The sequence below is a fragment of the Populus nigra genome, chromosome 14, assembly GCF_951802175.1.
Source record: "Populus nigra chromosome 14, ddPopNigr1.1, whole genome shotgun sequence".
Classification (NCBI taxonomy): Eukaryota; Viridiplantae; Streptophyta; class Magnoliopsida; order Malpighiales; family Salicaceae; genus Populus; species Populus nigra.
Window position 1 is genome coordinate 3312139 of NC_084865.1, and position 22466 is coordinate 3334604.

The 22466-nt window shown below is 34.3% G+C and overlaps 3 protein-coding genes and 1 long non-coding RNA gene across 6 annotated transcripts; 2 read left to right on the forward strand and 2 right to left on the reverse strand.

Moving 5' to 3' along the window:
* Positions 1-3625: 3625 nt before the first annotated feature.
* Positions 3626-6364, forward strand: LOC133673304 (cation/H(+) antiporter 4-like). The gene is made up of 3 exons (XM_062094043.1): positions 3626-3841; positions 3974-4984; positions 5231-6364. Exons 1-3 carry the CDS (start codon positions 3626-3628, stop codon positions 6362-6364), a joined length of 2361 nt encoding a protein of 786 aa, XP_061950027.1.
* A 1859-nt stretch (positions 6365-8223) lies between these two features.
* Positions 8224-13953, reverse strand: LOC133673179 (uncharacterized). Of its 2 annotated transcripts, none has more exons than XM_062093872.1 (4): positions 13708-13953; positions 11730-12902; positions 9777-9851; positions 8224-8660 (listed from the first exon to the last, which is right to left on the reverse strand). In XM_062093872.1, the coding sequence occupies exons 2-4, from the start codon at positions 12639-12641 to the stop codon at positions 8544-8546; spliced, it is 1104 nt and encodes a 367-aa protein (XP_061949856.1). In that variant the 5' UTR covers positions 12642-12902; positions 13708-13953; the 3' UTR covers positions 8224-8543. The 2 variants fall into 2 exon arrangements, with proteins under 2 accessions (XP_061949856.1, XP_061949858.1); XM_062093874.1 differs by lacking the exon at positions 13708-13953 and adding an exon at positions 13202-13608.
* On the forward strand, positions 13924-15658 carry LOC133673180 (uncharacterized). 2 transcript variants are annotated; one of them, XR_009834956.1, is made up of 4 exons: positions 13924-14147; positions 14706-14882; positions 15043-15177; positions 15248-15658. It is a non-coding gene; the product is annotated as an uncharacterized LOC133673180 (long non-coding RNA). The 2 variants fall into 2 exon arrangements; XR_009834955.1 differs by having other exon boundaries at positions 13924-14882.
* A 1862-nt stretch (positions 15659-17520) lies between these two features.
* Positions 17521-18749, reverse strand: LOC133672918 (protein DOG1-like 4). Its single transcript, XM_062093490.1, has 2 exons — positions 18111-18749; positions 17521-18029 (listed from the first exon to the last, which is right to left on the reverse strand). The coding sequence occupies exons 1-2, from the start codon at positions 18687-18689 to the stop codon at positions 17769-17771; spliced, it is 840 nt and encodes a 279-aa protein (XP_061949474.1). The 5' UTR covers positions 18690-18749; the 3' UTR covers positions 17521-17768.
* Between the last annotated feature and the right edge of the window lie 3717 nt (positions 18750-22466).

Here is a 22466-nt window from a genome sequence, read left to right on the forward strand (position 1 = left end):
TCTAAAGTCTGAAGTTTAGCATCGCATTTTTACACCTTGTATCTTTAATACCTGAGGGTGTTCTTTATCGTGTAATTTTACACCCCACAAAAATTAAAGTCTACATCTGGATCCTAAAAAAAGATTGGAAAAAGATTTTTGATATTTTATCCAAACCCTAATGGATAATCATAAACTAGTTATGATATCCATTTTTTGGATTTTCAAAGCATGAGAAAGATGCAATTTTTTAATGAAAATATGTATTGAAAATTTTTAGGATTTGGTCGTATGAATGAAAATAAAAAAAAATTTTGTTTTTGAAAAGGGAAATTAATTTAAAATTTTTTGAGAATTTTTTTTAAAAAAAATGTTTTGATTTTTTTTTGAAATATTTCGGAGAAAACCTAGTATTTTAATACCGAATTTGTATTTTACAGTATAAATATATAACCCGATATTATGCAAAATTGGTAGAAAAATATTTGAGAAAAATCATAATTTTTTTGAAATGATTTTTTATTTTTTGAATTCTTTGTTTTTTTAAATATAATATTATAATATAATATATATTATATAATATTAAATATATGGGCTGGGCTGGGCCCAGCCAGGGTGGGCCAAAATCAACCCCACAAAACTAACTCTTTAGAGGGTGGGCCGGTCCAATCCAACCAATTAGGCTAGGCAAGAACAAAACTAGCCCACCCCAAAGTTAACTATTTGTAGAGCATGAACAGTTATTGTTCATGTTCTGCATGCAACCAAATAGCCGCAGAAGTTGGAGACGAGCGAAGGAGAAGGTTGTCAGGGTCTGTGGTCACAGTCGTGATCAGGAGGTTAAGCTGATGGTCCGAGCGGTTGACCTGTTATGCTTGTTATGCAAACAAAATGGTGGCCATCAATCATTCTTGAAAGGGCTAAATCCATATTCAATATACATTGGCATATGCGCCATGACGATGCATTTAATTATACAATGGCGTACGCATCATGATCATGCATTCACTTATAAATTGTTATATGCATCGAAGGTTGTGAAACATAGGTCCCCCATCTAAGGTCTACTACACTTAACTAAGAGGAAAAATAAAAAACGAAGAGAGTTCATATAGAATCACATTATCAAAGATAGTTAGAATCTATAAATAATGAAGTTTCTTGAATGAATAATACTCTAGAAGAAATCTTCGTCAAGACATTTGTATGAAAGTTGGCTAAGGGCGAGAAGTTTTAAAACTGGATGACCTAGGAAGCTCCAGTGATGTTTAAAATGTAAACCAACATTGATTGTCTCAAAATGCTTTTATCTCTATTTTTGTTAGCCTTTCCTGATTGACAATCAAGGTTCAAAAGGTCAATTAGGCTTTATCTTTGTTGTTGAACCAATTTTTCTGAATAATAAGATTATGCATTTTCAAAAATTGTCCTTTTTTTTATTGTACATTTATACCGAACACTTTCTTTTTTCAAAAATCCTAAAAGCGAATCTTTCACAATACTACATACACCTTGTATTGAGAATAAATGGTCAGACTTCAATATGTAGTAATTCTAGAAGAAGAAGAAAAAGAATATGATGACAATAATATTAGAAAATTTATAAAATTAATAGAGCAGTAAGAACAGGCCTAAAATCCCGCTACAGAATAGTTTGAGACCATTAACATGGGTGATGAACAGGTTAAGAGAGAATTGAAAATAAGAACTTTGATCACCTTGCTATAAGGATACACATGTTTTTTTTTCTAATTCTATAAGGATATACCTGGTTTGGATACAAATATTATAGTATATAGAGTACCATTTATAAAAGGATACAAGCCGATTAAAAAAGGAGTTAAGAAGAATTCATTCAGATATCCTAATCACAGAAATTGAGAAACAGTGGAACATAAAATTTTTAAAAGTAATTAAATATTATTCTCAATAAAAGTATTTTAACATGAAATACTAATTTGATTAAAATAAATTATAAATAAATTATAAATTTATCTTAAAAAACTATTGATTTGTCGATTTTGTAAACCCAAAAACCCTAAAATCATATTAACAAATAGCTAAAAAAGATTATTGTGTACTATTATTATTGTAATAATTTAAGTTACTTATATTTAAATAACATTTTAAAGGATTTTTAATTATTAAAGTTATAAGTATTTTTATGTAAATGGTGGTGGTGGTGGTGATATTTTTCTTAAATAAGTCTTGAATTATTAATGATGTTAATAGCTTAAAAAAAGGACAAGAAATAAGTCTCCATTTAACTCACGGTACACACTCCACACAGAGAAATTTCTCTAGCACGTGGCTTGTTTAAAAGTTGCATTGAAATTTTCTCAAGTCCACACTGCAGACTCCGTGTGAGAAATTTCTCTGATAACCCTTCGATTTGGTGGTGGTCGTCCTCTGATGACCCTTCGATTTGGTGGTGGTCGTCCTATGGCTATAAAAGACTACGATGGAGACCAAAAACCCTCGACGATTAAATCTCTTGCTAAAAATTGCTCCTGAAATGGCCTCAAGATCAGAGATATTAGTCTTCTCAAAGGAACTTACCAAGACCGATGTCATGAAGAGAATGTCAATCCCAACCAACAAGCTCCCCCATCTCCCTCAATTCCAAGGTGCTTGCCATGCAGTGGTTCTGGAGGTTGAGGATGAGAGAGGGCAAGTGTGGAACATGCGGTGCAGCATTCGCAAGCGGAAATACCTGAAGCCAGTTATTTCTAGCAGCTGGGTAGCATTTGCTCGGAGCAAGAATCTTGGCATTGGTGACAAGATCTTCTTTTACAGGGGGCTGAATGATGAGGACGGACCTTCAGGAGTCAAGTATAAGATCAAAGTGCAGAAAGCAACGAAGGTGTTCGGAGCTATTGTGGGTTATGGATCACCGGTCCATGCAGCCATTTAAGCACCTAGCTAGCCAGGATTTTACTCTTGCAACCTTTATATGTTATTGTATTACTCTTGCAACCTTTCTATGTCATCATGAATTTTAAATATTATATCCTATTTAATTATTCATTATTAGAATCTCTTTCTAAATTTAAGTTTTGAACCAATATAATCTTCCAAATTTTATGCATATTCATTTCCATTCATAATCTCAAATCTCAGTACAATATTTTATGCTTAAATATAATTCTGCATTTAACTCAACCATTACAAATTTTATTTTCTTTTGTTTTTGGCCGAATCATACACACGAGGAGGAAACATGAGTTCTATTTATTTTCCCGAAATTTTTATCAATTTAAATAAGAAAACCTGACATACGTAAGCCTAGATGAAAGAATATTCCTATATTTAGAAACTAAATTAGAGTAATTAATTAGACTTGTAATGATAAATTGGGAAATATTCATAAAATATAAAGATAATTTGAGTCAAGGAGCTCCAAACTTTGATTTAAGCTGTGAAAATGCCTCATAATTGAAAGTCTAAAAGGAAGAATCTCTTATATATGGCATGTCTAAAAATGAAACTATGCTGATGAGCTGTGGCATTAATGCTTCCTCTCCTCAAATCAAGTTCCAACCGCTCTTTTGTTAAAGAAGAAGAAGAAGGAGACAAAGCTACCTTCTATATTTAAATTGATTAAAAAAATGCATCTTGGAAGAAAAGAAATCAACAGGGTTCATCGATGGAAACCCCAAAAATCCTCTTGAACGTAAGTGGTAACTGTCAAAATGTTCCTGCTTACTCCAATGGAATATGGAATGTAGCCCATGGAGAAACTATTCTCCAACATTCATTGGTTCGTTTCCATGTTCAATTACTTGCCATGTTTCTCCTCTCCAGCTCCTTTCACCTTTTGCTCCGTCGATTCCATTTATCACGTTTTACCTCAGAAATCCTGGTAATCATTGTATATATTATTAACAGAATATCTTGAATTTTTTTTCTTTTATTATGCTTGTTGATTCTGACAGCAAGGGGAGGGCAGCTGACTAATAGGGTGTGTTTTTTGCATGGTTCATTCGTCTACCAGACAGGTATAGTATTGGGACCAGCTATAATGGGAAAATACTTTAACAATGCATCAAGCAAATTATTCCCACCCTATGAGGAGATCATTATTTCATTATCAAAGTTTGGTTACGTGCTGTTCGCGTTCCTTGCTGGTGTAAGAATGGACCCAACCTTGATTGGGAAAACAGGAAGAACAGCCTTCATTTTGGGGTTTATGTCGTCCGTCACTGCTTTCATTATCATAGAGTCTACTGGGTTCCTATTTCCTAAAGGATTGAAGACTGGTGGATCGAAAAACGCAAAGGTGATGTTTGCAAGAATATATATGGCTTGTATGATCCAGACCCAATTTGTTGGAGTCAGTTTCATTTTAATGCAGCTGAAGATGATAAACTCACAGCTTGGACACATTGCTCTGGCATCGTCTTTGGTCAATGAATTGTTAAGGCTGGCATTTGGATTTATGTCCGGCTTCCTTTTTACCTTTAATGTTTCCGAACGGGCTGGAGTTCAGACCATTATTTTTTCCCTTATATTCGTCGTGTTAATTCTAACCCTAATGAAGCGACTCATGTTCGTAGTTGTTAGAATAACACCAGAAGGTCAGCCTGTGAAGGAAATCTATGCTACTGTTACTGTGGCAACGGTATTTTTAATTTCGACATGGGGTGACAGCATAGGGCTAAATTACCTGGCCGGCCCTTTGATACTCGGCTTAGTGCTGCCTGCAAGGTCTCCATTAGCTGAAATCCTGATAGCTAAGTTCGATACAATTGTTTCCGGATTTCTTCTACCACTCATGGCAATGCTTTATGCATCAAAAGTCAATCTGTGGCAAATTATGAAAGAGTTTGACAGTCTTCTCATTTTTAAAATTTCGTTGATTGGATTCACAATGAAGGTGGTAGCAACTTTTTTTCTAGCGAAGTTTTGCAAGATACCTACAAGACACGCTGTTGCCCTCGCTTTGATTTTGAACGCCAAAGGGATCAATGAACTAGGAACGTTGGGCAGCTACAGCACTTTTCGGGTATATGATGATTCTTTTTCACTAATCATCACTTTCTATTAATTTGTATCTAAATATTCTTCCGCATTCTGGTGGTGAAAGGATCAGCACCTAATTACTTGTGCATTCCTTTCCATGAAAGAGATCTTTAATATATATATATATATATATATATATATATATATATATATGAACATGGAATTGTTGTTTCTCTCATTAAACAAGACCACTAACTCTCTCTCTCTCCCCCTTCCTCCCTCCTTTAAGGATATTCACTCAACCAGTGGGATTTTCTTGATATTTTTGCTCCAAGCGCTTCAGCCACTAGTCAAAATGCTCTACCATCCTGCAGAGCATTACCTGAGCTACAAGAAAATGAGTGTTGAACATGCTTCAGGAGATGCAGAGCTCAAGATACTGACCTGTGCATATAGACAGGAAGATGCCGTTGCAGCAATCAAGCTACTAGAATATTCAAATCCTACACAAGAAAGTCCTTTGTCCATTCATGGACTCTGCCTAGAGGAACTTGTTAGCAGCTTTACACCTCTTTTAATAAACCATCAATTAGGCCAGAAGAACTCTTCTTCCAAAGGATCTCGCTCGCAACCCATCGTTGATATCTTCAGGTACTTGAAGTCAGAACACAAGAAGTCAGTTCAAGTGCAAGTATTCACTGCAATATCACCGCTTAAACAGATGCACGAGGACATTTGTTGGCTATCATTCAACAAGTCCTGTTCCCTGATAGTGCTCCCATTTCATAAGAAATGGAACAGCAAAGGCAAAATGGTTTCAAACAACAATGATTTGAGGAATTTGAACATTAAAGTATTGGAATTGGCCCCTTGTTCTGTAGGAATTCTTATCGATCGCAGTAGAGCACATGGCTTATCTTCTATTTTTATCACATCAGCGACATATAGAGTGGCAACAATATTTGTTGGAGGCCCAGATGACAGGGAGGCACTGGCGTATGCCTTAAGGATGGCAAGATGCCCCAAAGTCCATCTAACAGTCGTGCGTTTCATCGGGCATGATGATCACGCCCATCAAAGGTGGCAGTTTATGATAGATGAAGACCTTCTGAGAAGGCTGAGAACTGAAATGTCAGGGGGTAGTAATATAAATTACATTGAGAAGACGGTGAGAGATGGATCTGATACATCTTCCACAATTAAATCAATAGTTGGAGATCTTGATCTTATAATGGTAGGACGCAGCAGCCATGGAACTGAGTCTGAAGCTTTATCAGGCCTATCAGAATGGACTGATTTGCCAGAGCTTGGGCCGATAGGGGACCTGCTAGCTTCGGAAGATACCACTTGTCCAGTTTCAGTGTTGGTGGTTCAACAACAAATAAGAAAAGAGAGTCCTAAGATTGCTTGGAAATTCTGGTAGGCAAGTTCCGTGCTTGCACAATGAGGTAAGTAATAGGAAACTGCATAAACCTGAGCACTCCCTCCTCTTTACGCCAATAAAAATGAAAGCATGTTCGTTACAGACCCATACGCATACTTCTTTTTTATTTATTCTATAGTCTAACTCAAGGAAAAGTTATTGCCTCCTTGCTACCTGTTTCCCTGCTGTTCAATTTGGTGAGAGGTGGTGGAATGGAGAGTGTTAAGGGAACTATATTAATAAAATCTCCAATCCCTGAAAATTCTATAAAAAGAAATATAACATAACCGGTACTTGGAAAGGAATATTCACAAAGCTGATAGATAGCTCTTTTAAAACAGTTCTAATGCTGTGCAGGCTGTCCAATTAAGGCTCCATCAGACAAGGTCGCTGCAAGAAGCTGTTGAAGATCTTAAATGCACCAATATTCTCTAAGAAAGAAAGCAATTTTTCAGTTTAAAGTATAGCTGCAGACAACGGGCTGGTATAGCAGTAAGTGAGCTCCTAATATAGCAATCATCCATGAGATTGAGAGTTTGAGTTCTCTCTCCTATTGCAGCTAGCAGTTGATGGCGTATCTACATCCTCATGCGTCATCATAGCATCCTTGAAAAGATCTTAAGTTTCGAACTCCAACATAGCTGTCTGTATCAGAGTTCCAGGATGATGGCCAAAAAGAAAGTTAACAGCATGGCTAGTGAAAATTTTGAGAACAGTTTCTTAAAACAAAAACCAAAAGACAGTGGACAATTGAGTGTCTTACATTAATTTTATAGTTTTATTGTTTGTTATGTGTTGATATCAGGCTTGGTTTCAAATTTATCAGAAATATTGTCTTTCACATTTCTCATCCTATCAAATCACTGATTAAATTATCGTAATTTGAACCATATCGTCTCACAGTGATGATAGGACGCAATAGCCCAAATATCCCTTCCTGCATCATCTGTGAGTCTCCAAGAACATGGTTGGAGAAATCTTTCTCAATAGAAGGAGAAGTCATGCAATCATGTTTTGTCTTGCATGTTGGGTTTCTCACCAGATATGAATATTGCGGAAACAGTAATTTTAATGCTTTTTTAAAAAGTTTTATTGATTTTATTAGAAAATATAAGTTTCTTTGGGTTTGTAAGAATATTACTAAATATAAGTTATTTTTTTAGCTCTATTAACTCTTCAAAGATTATTGTCTAATTGATCGGCCTCTGATAATAATATATATGAATTATCAAATAAAAAATTTATTAAACTTTTTAGAAGAAAGAAATTGCTATGTTTTGAGGGGTAGTTTTTTTTTTTTTTTCTCTACCAATATAAATATACAGGCGTGTAGTCAGAGCATTTCAAAATATGAAATTGTTCTAGCATCGAACATGTGTAGAATATGTTGTCTTGCTTCTGCTCAAATAATGAAGTCGTATCAGTAACAGTTCCCTCTACAACTCTTATAGCAGACGTGTCAAGGTATTCCTCAAATAATTTTCAGAGCAGTGGAGATGTGGCCGGAGAAATTTCAAATGGTTTTAATACCACAGCATTTCCAGCTGCCATAGCTCCAATGACCGGATCAATCGACAATATCGCCAGACAGAAGGCCTATGATTCAGCCTGGGACTTTTCATTTTAGGCTGTTTGTAGGTAAGTCAATTGTGGTACAGACACAAATTCTAGCAAAACATTACACAGGTCTATTTTCATCTACCATGTTCTGTTTCATAAGGTACAGATTGTGACAATCAAATGGGGAACTAGAGGTCTCCTCCATATAAATTCGGGGCACAAAAAGTCCGAGTTCTCACTTTTTGCTCCAACCCATGCTACCGAATACAGAGTTTGCAAATCCATTTGGGCGATGAAAATACCATCCCTGAAAGCCTCTAGTTGAGGAAGCTGAATCTCGGATTGTAAAGTTCTCTCGGAACAAGTTTAACAACAAATCAGCTAATGAAAACAATCAGATAAAAATCATGTTTCTCTAATATAGCAGCTCATGCTAACAACATTCTATGCCAAGTATTGGTCTTGTCTATTCACATGAATTACAGAATACATGATCTACAAGGTCATGAATGGCATCATAATGAAGTTCTTAAAAGCCGCTGCTACTCAAATTTTTCCATTTGGTGACCAAAACACAACCTGAAAGAGAAGTTTCCATGCATTTATGATCTCCAAGAAACTATGTAGTATGAGCATCATGTGTCCGTGATGCCCATATGCCAAACACAAGAAACCAGAAGACAAATAAGATAGCCCAGTAGCGAGCAGGTCCATATTTGATTCTGGTCAGCACAATCTGCAAGTTGTAAGAGCATAAACATCAGTCCACATCATTTACGTATCAGAATCTTACACAATTTTTTTTCCTGTAAGAGTTACCCAAGAAAAATAAGAAATGCATAGAGCCAAGATTTTATAAAGAGAATTAGAGCACAGGCAAATTAGGTAAGCTTTTCTTCTCAAATATTTACACTCCAAGTCATACAATGCAAATCACATGTTAGTACTTGAATCAATAATATAACCACCATCTTCACCATTATAAACCCCTTTCACACCTCGCATTTATGCAGCCTTGACATTCAATTACTGCCAAAAGCATGCTACAAGACCTAATTTCTTAAAATGGTTTGCTATTGCTCAAAAACAAAAGCCTAATTCCTTGCTGCCACAGAACTCCAAAGAATCTAAATTTCAAGCTAATGTTCCGTCCTAAACCATCACAAAGAAGGAAGAACAAATTACAGCCTCCCAATGGGCATAAAGCTGCTGGAATTCTCTATTTATTATTGAACAGAAACTGACAATTTGTATATCTTTCTGTTAGACAATTAGCATTTCAATGCCTATCTGGATTTGGAATTCTAAATATGCCCTTCAGTGCTTTGACTCTAAAATACACAGCAAAAGCCACAAGTTATGACTTATGACCATTAAAGAACGTACCATTAACAAGAAACCAAGACCAGATTTTACTTTTCAGAACGTATGGAAATTACCCAAAATTATAAAAACACAGGAGCAGCAACTAATTGACCCGAATGAAGATATATTAGGACCATGAGAGACTATGATGCTCCAACAAAGCTCTATATCAAATGATCAACCTAGACTGCAACTTTGAAATTCAGAAATCTGAATTTACTTTCCTTGAATCATTTCTGTCTGCACCACTTTATCAAACAATTTCAGGTTTCATTCAGCCATGTGTATCAACACACACTCTCAAAGCTGTTATATTGAACAGAAGACAGCCATTCTATAATCCCAGGTTTCTGTGAAACCTGAGGATCATGATTCTTACCATCTGCCAAGGTACTTAGTTTATAGGACCGCTAAGAATATGCATTCATAGATCAAGTGCAGTTATGCCATAATCCATAGTCAGAAAGAATAAAAATAAGTTACTTACAAAGCGAAAGAAGACCACCACTGTTAGAGCACAAACACCTCCAAGGAGAATATGAAGACCACTTTTGGCAGTTTTCTGAAGACAGGAGCTGAATAAGTTGCATAAAACACATAATACAACTAACAAAGTCATTAGAATTCTCTTGCAACCAAAACAAACATCAAATAACGGGGCACATACAAAGAATCTAGAGCAACAAACCAATTAGACAATAAAATAGCTCCAAAAAAGCCAAGAGAGAAGAATCATCACTAGATCTAACTATTGTTTCTTCTCATGTAAATGAGAGTAAGAATAGAAGAATTTTTATAATTTAACAGTTTAGCGAAGGAGCGAGGATGAATTTGAACTGACTACCTCCCTTTCAAACGGGTGTTGTGCTACCAATTGGGTTATCTGTTAGCCATTGGAATTTCATATGGTGAATGTTGATGACAACAATGTTTCACAGCATACATCCTTATCAAAAAACTTCCTATAGCAAGCTCAAGTAATTGTGATTCATTCATTGGCACGACAAGAAAGAGAAAAACAAGAAATAAGAATATCCAAATCTCTTATATTAAATGTTATCAAAGTTCCTTCTGTGATGCAATTTCATCTATTTAATAGAGCGCACTTTCCCCCAAAGTGCTACATCAGAATTTTATCAATTTTATCTCAACACCACCACTTGAGAATTTAGAGAGAAAAAATTGCATAAAAGGCTTGGGCATGATTTTCTGGGTTTCCTTTTCATAGCATCAAAGAGAATGCACAGAGCTATATTCAACAGACACAAAGCGTCAGTTGTCTAAAGAAGCCGATTATTCCAACTACCAACATCCATGCCAAGTAGACAACAGCACATACTAATTTGGAAAGATTCAACAACCTTGAATAGGAAACACAGAGCATCAAAGCAAAAGTAGCCAGACAATGAAGCATTCAAGGATTCACCAATTCTCCATCCCATTTACCAATAACAAGAATGTTTTTTCTATTCATCCATCCATAAGAAGCCAAATCCTCTAACCATTGGCAGTCCTAAAGGAAGATGATATACTATGGGGAAGCTCATGGGCAACAGATGTCCTTCCAAGGAAAGTCTGTCCCCAAAAGTACTCAAATCTCAGCCTTAGTAGTATGCTCCTAAAGCCTATACTGCAACTTCTCCGTGCCACCGTTCCATCTGACCCCAACCCATTAAAACAGTGTAGAAGGCTCACTATTAATCCAGTTCCCTTATTTCCCATGATGTCACCCCCCTGGACCCCTTCTTCAATTAAAGCTAGCTCACAAACCCAGCAACCACCTATGATTACTTTGATAAATCTCAAATTCTAGGGAATGTCACCATCAACACTTTTGTGTGTCATTGAACCAGATCACAAACATTATGCCAAATAGGCAATGCAGTTGAGAACATAACCAACCTTCCAACTTAAGAATCTATATAGGCATAATTTCCGAATGCATTGTCTATTACTTGTAAATGCTATCTCCTTTGTAATATCTGAAGGTCTTAATAAATTTTCTAAGTTAACTTTGAAAACAACGCACCCATACTAGGTTGTTGGATGAATCCTAGAATGTTCCATTGTCTAGCTGCTTTTGCTTTGATGCTTTGTGTTTCCTATTCAAGGTCTTAGCTAATAGTGACCAACTAATGGAAACAAAGCTTTATATATGCACAGCCAAACAACATGCAGCAATACAAGAAAACATGTTCCTTCAGTTTATTCAAAAATTAATGAATTTCACAGTGATGTCCTTGTTACTTTTACCAGTTGCCATGTTGGTACTGGATTGGCATAGGCACTTGTGAAATTTTCTTGTTCATAGAAACAGTGGCACATAAGACAACCCAGTAACAATATACATTGAACTAAAATACCGACATTGAAAAATAGAAAAACAATTCTATGTATAAATGAGTCTTAGTTTACCCCAACTAGGCTGAGCTCAGCATACCTTTCCAACACGGGGAGCAATAAGCCATGCTAGAGTAACAGTGAGAAGCCCTGTAGCAAGTAAAATACCAGTAGCTTCCACAGCCCATTTAGTTGCAGGATTCTCAGCAGGGACATCTTCCATGACAGTATTCAGAGGTTGTTCAGAAACAACCTGTGAAACTGCAGTAGAATTATTATTATTATAATTATTGTTGTGATTATTGTGTGGACTAAACCACAATGAAATTTCACTTAGCCGTTGCCTTCTAACAGCAGCAACAGCATCAGGATCTACACCTGCACTAGTATGCACCTGAGCAGGATTAGGATCTCCAATGGCAGTCCTTTCCCTCAATGCTTCGTAATCCTTCAAAGCAACCATAACCTTTTTAAAGTCCAAAGTTCTGATATTAATTGCAACATGTCCACAGATTTCACAAACAGTGGATCCATGATTGACGAACCACTTGAGTGCACATGCATAGTGTACTAAGGCAAGATCATTTTTGCATGAGCAGCCAAGTTCAATTAACAAGTCTTGCTGGTGACACAAACCCACTTCTAAATCTGTATCCGTATTACAAATGAAAACCTCCCCTCCAGGACTGATGAACTCAACCAGCCCTGATTCTCTTCCAGTATTTTTGCTATGAAACTGACCAGCTTCAGCGTCCAAGGGTACTTCTCTGCTTTCAGGTTTTTCTGCTCCATTACTTTTACGTGCTTCTTGCAATGGAGGAACAATGCCCAAAAATCCCAAAGCAACATCTCCCCTTTTGTCAGATTCAGCACATTGGCACACACGGCATGTTGGCATACCTGCATCTAGACTGCAACGTGAGTCAGTCCCTGAATCTTCACTCTTCCCAGGTGAGTGACCATTATTCCTGATTCCACCACTGATTGGTTGTGATAAATTTTCCTTACCCATTACTCTAGCTTGAGGCTTGCATTTAAAACAACTTCATAGTTTGGACTACTGCAACATTATATATTAATTTCCTTTACTCAAGCCCATAGCCAACTTCTCCATTGCAAATTCCTAATGAAGACAACGCAGACTTTCAGCGCTATCTTAAGGCAATGGGCTGTGCTGTCAGATGAAAACCTTTCCACATGCAAAGGCATAGAGAATACCTTCCTTTCTCTTCGCCACTATGCTACCACTTCAACCACAGTGTATAACTGGAAACTGAAAAGTAATTCTTATTAGAATCGAGGCATGATCAATTCTTCATGGCACAATCATTATGCATTGATGAGTGAAAACAACAGCGAAGCACAAACAACTAAGACAAGGCATTTGGCAGTATCCAGTTGAAGAACAGAACAAAAAATTACAAAAATACAAAGAGCATGATAGCAGTTTACGCATAACACAAGCAAAACGATGTTCTTTCACAGGCCAAGCAAGAAGAAAAAAAGACCTTTTCAACTCCCTAATGCATGTGAATGGGTGATGAAGCACAGTGAGACGAAGCAAAATTTTACCATGAGCTTGTTTTGGGATGCTCAAAACTAGAATACTATAAACACAAGTAAACAAGAAACAATCTTCTCTCTTCTTGATTGTCACTCATAAGACCAATTCTTAACCTGCCACGAGCGTCAACAATGATACCAACGTAAAATCTCAGGCAACTCAAACATACAACAATCCAAGAAGCTGATGAATGATGGATTCATGCAAAATAAAAATCGTCAAACACATTGCTGACAGCGTTTATTGGCTTAGACAAAATAAAGAACTGAACTGGCGAAGATAAAAAAAAATACATTTCCAAATTGGAAAGATCAAAGTAGACAAGCTCAACTCAGAGATGGAAAAATAACCAAAACCCACAAACAAACTTAAGTATTTGACAACAATCCACAATTCTACATAGCCAAATCGAAAAATCCAAGCCTGGCTCAGATGAACTAAGTTAATGAAGTCATTACTCGACACATCAACAAGTGCCCAAAAAGCAAGGAACTTGAAAGGAAAAAAAAAGTACCTTTCTTGGTTTCGCTTTGAAGGGAAGTAAGAAGTAGTAAGAGAAGAATGGTATCAGGTGCAACTCCCATAGATCGATGGATCTTTGATCTACAATTTTCCCGGCACTGTGAGAGAAAGAGTTTGTGGAGGTAAAAACTTTGGGACTAACTTTTTGATCTCCAGTCTGTCTGCTTTGCTTTATGCTGGAGAGTTGGAGTGGATGTCGCCACAGAATATGCCTGTCCTCCACTGTCAAAGTTGTGCTTGCCCTTTTTATTCTTTTTATATGGTCCTTAGACCAAATCATTCTCTTAGTCCCTATTTCTAAAAGCAGTTATTAATTAGTCCTTCGTATTTTAATTGGTTGCTAGTGTCCATGGAGTCCTCCTCCTCCACCTCCTCCTCCTCCTCCTCCTCCTGACCATCATCATCATCCTTGCCTGATAAACTAGTTGCATGGTAGTGAAGTTGTGCCATGTGCTTGTAAAGTGCATCGATTTACTTCTTACATGATTCTTGGTTCTTTGGAGATAAAAAGGAAAACAACCGGTTAAAAACACCATCTCTGATATATATATATAGTTTTTGTTGTTGCTGATTCTATATTTTATTAAGAATTTAGATGTGCAATTTACCTCCAAACTTGATCTCTATCATTTCTTTTGTTTGTTTTTTAATTTTCTTATATTATGTTAATTAGTGATTAACTTAGATTTTCTTTTTTTTTTATGAATAGATGATTCCAAATTTAAATTTCGTTACTTGAAATTTTCTCTCGTATTGTATATTCCTAAACTCAGTATATTGTTAATATTTTTGAATCTTTTCTCTTAAGATATAACAACAAGCTTTCAGTCTTTTCTCTGATACTACAAAAAAATTCAAGGTGATCCAACACTTGGATACTAGAGATAAATTAAAAAAATTAACATAAAAATGATAAAAATATTACATGAATAGCAGTTAAAAAGTGATAAATATAACATGCTGTTTTTCCTTGTCTGTTTGGTCAAGTAGGGGATGAGCGAGTTGACTCAGTTTTGAGTTGGAGCTCTAGTCTTGTATTTTTCAAAGAAGATGAGCACCTAGGGTAGACTTGTTACGGGTTCTCACAAGAGGAATGAGTTTCCCCTCGTAAATAAGGGTGAGCAGAATAACCGAGTAACTAGAGAAATGGAAAAACTGAAAAAAACTGTAAGTAATTTCAACTTCTATTACTTTTTATGTCAATCACTTTCTCATTTTTATAGTAATTTCTCCCCGTAAAAATCAATTTTTTTATCATAGATTTGGTCTAATTAACCTTGTATTTTATAGGTGATTACATTATATTGATGTGCTTGCTTTTTTCCAGGAAATTTGAGGTGGGTTAGTGCATTGGCATCATCTGGGAAGAAAGCCGTCGGAGCAAACTCCCACAGTTCCATTCATTGTTGAAGGTAAAAAAGCAAGACATGTGAAAAGTCATGGCCCTCTCAGTTTCCTAAAGGTGATTCTCTCCCCCATTGTTTTTCTCTATTGCTTTTGTGTATGTTGTGATGATTTTTAATTCTTGCTAGAAACTTTGATGTCCTAAAACAACAAGGTTCACGATCTATGTCAACCACACGGTTCCAATGGATCAGCCAAAAGCTGCATTACAGATGTTGAAGAGCTGGTTGCAAGGAAAGCTTGCGTGACTGGTGCTAAGGAGAGGGTCGATACACTGGCGATTTGTGTCTGCTGTCTCAGCGTTCATGCTCAAGCTTTGTCTCACGCCTATGGTTGTCAGAAATGGCGTTTTGTGCACTTAATTTAGCAATGACACAAAATAAAAAGGCACTTACAATCTTCACTCAGATGTCTCCATAGTGAACTCAGCTAATTTGATACAGATGGGTTGTCTTATATTTTAACATGGCATTTGTTTGTATTGTTGCCTTTTCGTAGGTGCACCAAACATATTGATGTTGCTATTTTATGTTTTGACAGTTCTTGTCTTTAGTAAAACAGTGACGAACAAGATGATGATGAGGAGGACGACGATGACAAATGGTGACGAGGAAAACAGTTGAAATATCTCTTGCTTTTTTGGATGTGATTATTAATTTTAGAATTTTAGGGAATTAATCCAGATGTGACTCGAATATTTATCATTAAAAAAATAAAAATAAAATAAAAAGTTATACGAATTGAATTGGCATGGTAAGCTGACAATTATGGCTTAAATTGTTAATGGATTATTAACAAAATAGTCCTAGACCTTTAAAAAAAAACATGATGTGAAGGCCCATAAAAAGTCTGGTCCGGCAGGTCGACTCGGGACCTGACTGATCCGGGGTTGAAACTGAACTGGGTTGAAGAAAAAACAGGGAAAGGAAGAACCCGGTGTGACCCGGCAGATTGACCCGATTAACCCGATAAAAGTCAGTCAAGACCTGGTTGCAAACCCGTTGACTTTTTTTTTACTAAAATGACATCGTTTTGATTTTAAAAAAAAAGAACTGACCCGGCCAACCCGGTCAAAATCCGAAACCAGGACCTTGAACCGGGCCGGCCACCGAACCGGGTCTTAAAACTAGGTCCGTAAAATAAAAAGGAGAATAAAAAGTCAAAATACCTTAAGGAAATTATAAAAATTACTATGAAACCGGTAAGAAATCATTTAAAAGGATACATAGGTTTTGTTTATTAATAAAACTAAATTTATAAAAACATTATGCTATATTTGGTTACCTTATCATAATAGAAGTAAAACTATAATTTTTAAACCCGACCCGGTCCAAGACCCCAATTCCGAGTCTTGACCGGGTCACCAAGTCGGCCAGATCAATCTCTATTCTAAAAAGAAATCAAAACGGTGTTGTTTTAGTTAAAAAAATCAATGGGTTGCTACAGAGTTTTGCTGGGTCAGCCGGGTTATACCGGGTCATTATTTTTTTTAGTTTTTCATTAACCCGATCTAGTTCCAGTTCCAGGTCGGCCGGATTTCAAAACTACGAGCGAGACAGAGATAATAAAAATAAATAAAACATTTCGTTATCCATCCACAGATTTGAAATAGGAAAAACTCTATCAGAAGACAAAGATTTGAAATTTCAATTACATATTTATACACTCAAACTCTCGAAGAAAAGGATTTAAGAAGTTAAAGAAGCTACCCTGTTGTAATTGATACGGTCCAAGATCAGTTGGGCGCTCCGTATGGGAAAAAAAAGGAAAAAACATTATTTATTTAAAAAAAAAATACTTGAAATGGCAAATAATTTGACAATATCGCGTAAAATCATCTTGAAAATAATTAAAAATCATTAACATTGAAATATATATAATTAAAGAAAACATTAATAACTAATGATGTGTTTGTAAATTAGGACTAATAAATGATAGGATTAGATTAATGGTGTCTTCGGGAATATAATTATATATAGCTGTTTTTTTAAAGTGTGTTTAATTCAGAAATGTATTAAAATAATATTTTTTAAAAAAAAATTATATTTTATACCAGCATATAAATACTAAAAATAATATTAAATTAAAATAAATTTTTAAAAAATAAATTAAACCGGATCCCAAATGTTCCTCATCCAAGCATGTTTGCGTATGGAAATTTCTGAAAACAAGTATTTTTGTGCTGCATCAATTGCCAATGCCAAAACACCTTGTAAACCAAACATTATCATCATTTTGATTTATTTTTTCTCAAAATACAATTAAAACCAATAATTCCCTTAAAAGAAAACAGGTGCGAGCTGTTTGTGAGCAAAAACCATCTTCAATAAGACTGTCAAAACGCACAAAATCTAAAATGACTCAATCTCACAAAGTAACTTCAATTATAGCCAGAGCCAAGTTGGAGAAATTAACTCGCAACATCATATATTAAACTAAAATGCCAGTGCTTGAGGACTTAAAAGCACCTAATGGATAATACATAGCAAGCATGGATAGATTCAATCTGAAAATATAATTAAACATTACTGCGTTTCTTGCTTATCCTGCCTCTAAAACCGAAATCAGTCTCCCCATTTCTTAATTATGTCAACAGAAAAGCAAATATGGGTGTAATTCATGGATGATTATCCACTAATAAATCGCATATCAGTGGTGGACGCGGCGTGCCCAATCACCCTTCTTACCCCAGTCATGAAGGCGCAAGTGCAACTCAGCAGCAGCAATCAAGAAATGAACGGCTTGGATTGGAGTCAATATCTCGACAACACCTTTAATAGTTCTCACCCGTAGATCATCAGCCATCTGCAAGATTTCCTGCAATCCATCCTTTTTAGGTGCCAGAGTTGACTCAACTCGCTCTTCCTCCACTTCATCACCCGTGTTCTCACTCCTCAACAACTCAGTCACCTGAACACGCCTTCCTGGATGTCATGCATCATGCAAGTTTAAAAAAGAACACAAAGAAGAAATAATAAAGAAATAACTCACCTCATGTGCTAACTCCACCATAGACGAGTCTGCTACAGTTTCTTGATGCTTTGCAAGCTTCTCAGTCAGCTCGTTCTCTTCCCTGATAGTCTTCCTCTGTAACTGATCAACTCGGGTGAGTTGACTAGCTGAAAGGTCACCCAAGTCACCTGTCCCCAACCCACAAATCAACTCATGGAGTTGAGCCTCAAGCTGATGACCTGACTTTGAGTAGAGCAAGTGAAAAGCCACAGAGGGCCGCCACCCACCAATCCAAAGAAAAGCATGCTCGAGAGTACTAGTCCATGAAGGTGAGAGCATGGATAACACATCATCTTTGGCCCATCTTGACTTGGCTCTATAATAATGCTCATAATGCTCAAGAACCCGGTTGATAAGAGGCTGGAGGGTTGCCTGAGATGATTGGGGGGAGTTTTTTTTGTTGTGATCATAATCTTTACAGGTTGAGATGAGTTGTTCGAGATAATTGTTTTGCTCTGCAAGCCAGCACTCGAAGAATTTGCGAAATGTTTCACGGGAAAGAGAGCCGTTTGTCAAGGTGGAGACAAGGTATGCAGCACTACTTGGCAGCTTGGACATGACTGTGCTCGATAGCTAGCCAGCTAGTAGTGTGTGCAAGATAATGGAACCAACTCCCAGGTCTGCAATTGTGCAGTTGCATCTGCATGCGCGCTTTATATAGATCGACAAGACTGACATGTTTAGGAACGCGTCGAAACCGTGTTCTTTTAAATTTTAAAAAATACTTTTCTAGTTTTTTCTTTATGTTTTCAATCATTTGATAGGTTAGTATTAAAAATAATTTTAAAAAATAATAAAATATTATTTTAATATAATTCTAAATAAAAACATTTTAAATTATAATCATAAACACCAACTTGACAAGAAATAGTCGGGTTTTTTTATTTTATTATAATAGCAATTGACATTGGAAATTCTTTTTGTTTATAAATATATAAAGATGATAATTTTTTATTGTTTTAAAATTATTTTGTAGATTAACATATCAAAACGATATAAAAACATTAAAAAAATAGTAAAAATATTTTAAAATTTGAAAGAATATGGTTTGTACTGCGTTTCCAAACAGATCATTTTTATTGATTCATGTGCTAGACAGTTGGGAGTATAAAATTAATCCAATATTGGTGTGTTTGGTATTGCGTTTCGAAAGCGTTTTTGAAATATTTGCTTTAAATTAATATTTTTTTGATATTTTCAGATCATTTTGATGTGTTGATAACAAAAATAATTTTAAAAAAATAATAAAAAAAATTATTTTGATGTGTTTTAAAATGAAAAGCACTTTAAAAAGCAACCGTTACTAAGGGTAATCAAAAAAACCAAAAAATCAATTAAACCAAAAAAAACCAAAAAAACCCGATTAAACTGAGTACAATTTTTAAAAAACTGACTGGTTCAGTTTCAGTTTTATAAGTCTAAAACCTAAAAAACCAAACTGAAACCGAAAAAAACCTGAGTCAAACCAGAAAAAAACCGAGCCAAACTGAAAAAAATAAAGTCAAACCAGTTTGAACCGGTTTTTATTTTAAAATAACCGAACCGAAACCGGTTGGTTTGAATCAATTTTAGTTTTTAAAAAAATAAAAAAACCCTATTTAATTATTTTTTTATAAAAACTAAATCAAACCAAAAATAATTATCCTTAATTGTTACTGCACTTCCAAATCCACTCTGATACATAACTATACAAGATAGAGTGGATGACGACTTGTATCCGATCATTTTAGTTGATGTGAAGATATGGAAGGAATAGATAATCCTTCAATATGAATATATATTACAATATTTATCCTGCCAGTCTGAGCCCTGATCTTGTTCTATTATCTATCTTTCTAGGGTTATGAGCTTAAATTTAGGTTTTATTCTTTTAAATCAAATTTTATTTTTTAATATTTAATTTATTTTAATTTTTCTTATTTTTATAGATTTTTTCATATAAATTATGATTATTTTTTCTTAACTTTTTATGGGGTTTTTTATTGAGTTTTATTGAAAGGTTTTTTATGGATCGAAACTGATTTGATGAACAATATTGTTTAAGAACATTTGAGAAGGATTTATGAGGTAACAACAGTGTTGTTAGTCCCCGCCATATCTAATATTAACTTCATTTGAAATCCAGGCTGAATTTATATATTTTTTTTAATATATTTTTAAATAAAAAATACTTTAAAAAATAAACTTTATTATGTTTTCAAATATTTTTTTTTAATTGTACTGTTATGCAGGGGTGAACAAAAAAATTAAAAAATCAATTAAACCGAGAAAACTAAAAAAACTGAATCGTAAAAAAAATTGACTAAATTGATTAGAATTTTTAAAAAACCGATCGGTTCTGTTTCAATTTTATAAACTTAAAACCGAATAGAACTAAACACAAATTGAAAAAAACCGAGCTAAACCAGAAAAAAACCGAGTCAAACCAATTCTGATTTGGTTACTTTTTGTGATAAAAAAATAATCGAACCGAAAATGATCACCCCTACTATTAAGGCAGTCATGATCTTGTTTCCTTCAAAAAAAAATAATAATAATAATTAACTTTAACAAAGTACTAGAGGTGATGCTTTCATTATGCATCACATTACAAAGCAATATTCGTTTTAACAGTATAGTGACTTTTTTAATATATATATTTTTTAGTTTTAATTTTATCATTAACATTTAATCTGTGACATTAAACTTTATAATTTATTTTAATTTATTTTATATATGATTATTTTAACCTTATGACTCATATCAGATATTTAGTAGGTTAACCATTCTTTTCAATTTTAATTTTATTTTTTAATATTTGATTTGTTAGAGATTAATCTTTATGATTTATTCAATTTTCTTTCTATATATGGGATTACTCGAGCCTCATGATCAAAGTCGCGAGTTTGGTGGATTAACTCGTATGACTCGGGTTTTTTTTCTTTTAAAATTTTTTTTCTCAATTTTATCCTTTAATATTTTATTGATTGAAAATTAGGCTTTCTAATTTGTTTTGGTTTGCTTTATTTATACAAGGTTATCTTGATCTCATGACTCAAGTCACAAGTTTAGCAAGTCAACTCGAGTCATTATTTTAGTCATTTAAAAAAAAATCATTTTTATGTTTCAATATTTGTTTGATTGGAAATTGTGCTTTATAATTTATTTTGATTTACTTTCTATAAGAGTTAACCAAGGTTGACTTGAGTCGTTTTTTTATTTGCTTTCTATGATGTTATCTCGATTTTATGATCCATGTTATGGGTTTAGTATGTTAATTTGGATTGACTCGGTTTTTTTTTCTTGTCTTCAATTGTATCCTTAAACATTAGATTGGTTGAAAATTACATTTTATAATTTATTTTGATTTGCTTTCTATAAAATTATCATAATATTATGACTTAAGTCATAAATTTGACAGGTTAAACTGAAGTTAATCTAACATGTTGTCATTTCAATATATATTTTTAAATATCATCTTGAATATTTTTTTCAAATCAAATTATATTTTTATTGGTTATTTAAGTTGTATTTGGACTCTCCAAAATAACTAAGTCAACACTACCATTTAGAAAAAACAACAACAATGTCTAAATTATTTTTTTGAAGATCAGAAAAATTTTGATCCGACCCTGCATAATGGGGCAAATCAACGAGATAGTGCTCTTCTATTTGGCATAGATGCACATTTAAAACTACAAAATCCTTTTATATTCAGCTTTCAACAATAATATTTCCTATCTTTGAAAAAGAAAAAAAACCCTATAAGTTGAACATTAATTTATTCCATTTCTCATACTCTGTGTACATTTGATAGTAGGATACAAAATGTTTTCAATTGAAAATATATTAAAATAAAGTTTATATATATATATATATATTAATTTTATTAATAAACCTTTAAAATATTAATTAAATAATTGTTTTTCTTTTAATTACGACTTGCATCTTTAAAATACAAGTGGTCCTGTTTGTTTTTGCGTTTTAAAAGTGTTTTTAAAAAAAATTAAAATTTTTTTATTCAAATTAATATTTTTTTGATGTTTGTGCTGATATAAAAAATAATTTAAAAAAATAAAAAATATTATTTTGATACATTTCCATATAAAAAATATATTGAAAAACAACCACAACCATACTCCAAACATATCAAATGTCAAACATATGCATGCCTACTGTATCAATTAAAACAAAATTCATGAATTTAGTCGATATCCCGCACAAATAAAGAAAATTAATGATGCAGTCTGTGGATTAAATGCTTCAAACGTTGCTTTTATATATAAAAGAAACTGACGACCCAAATATCGGAGTGGTCATGCACCAAAAACTGAAGGACGGTTTGATTGCCATGTT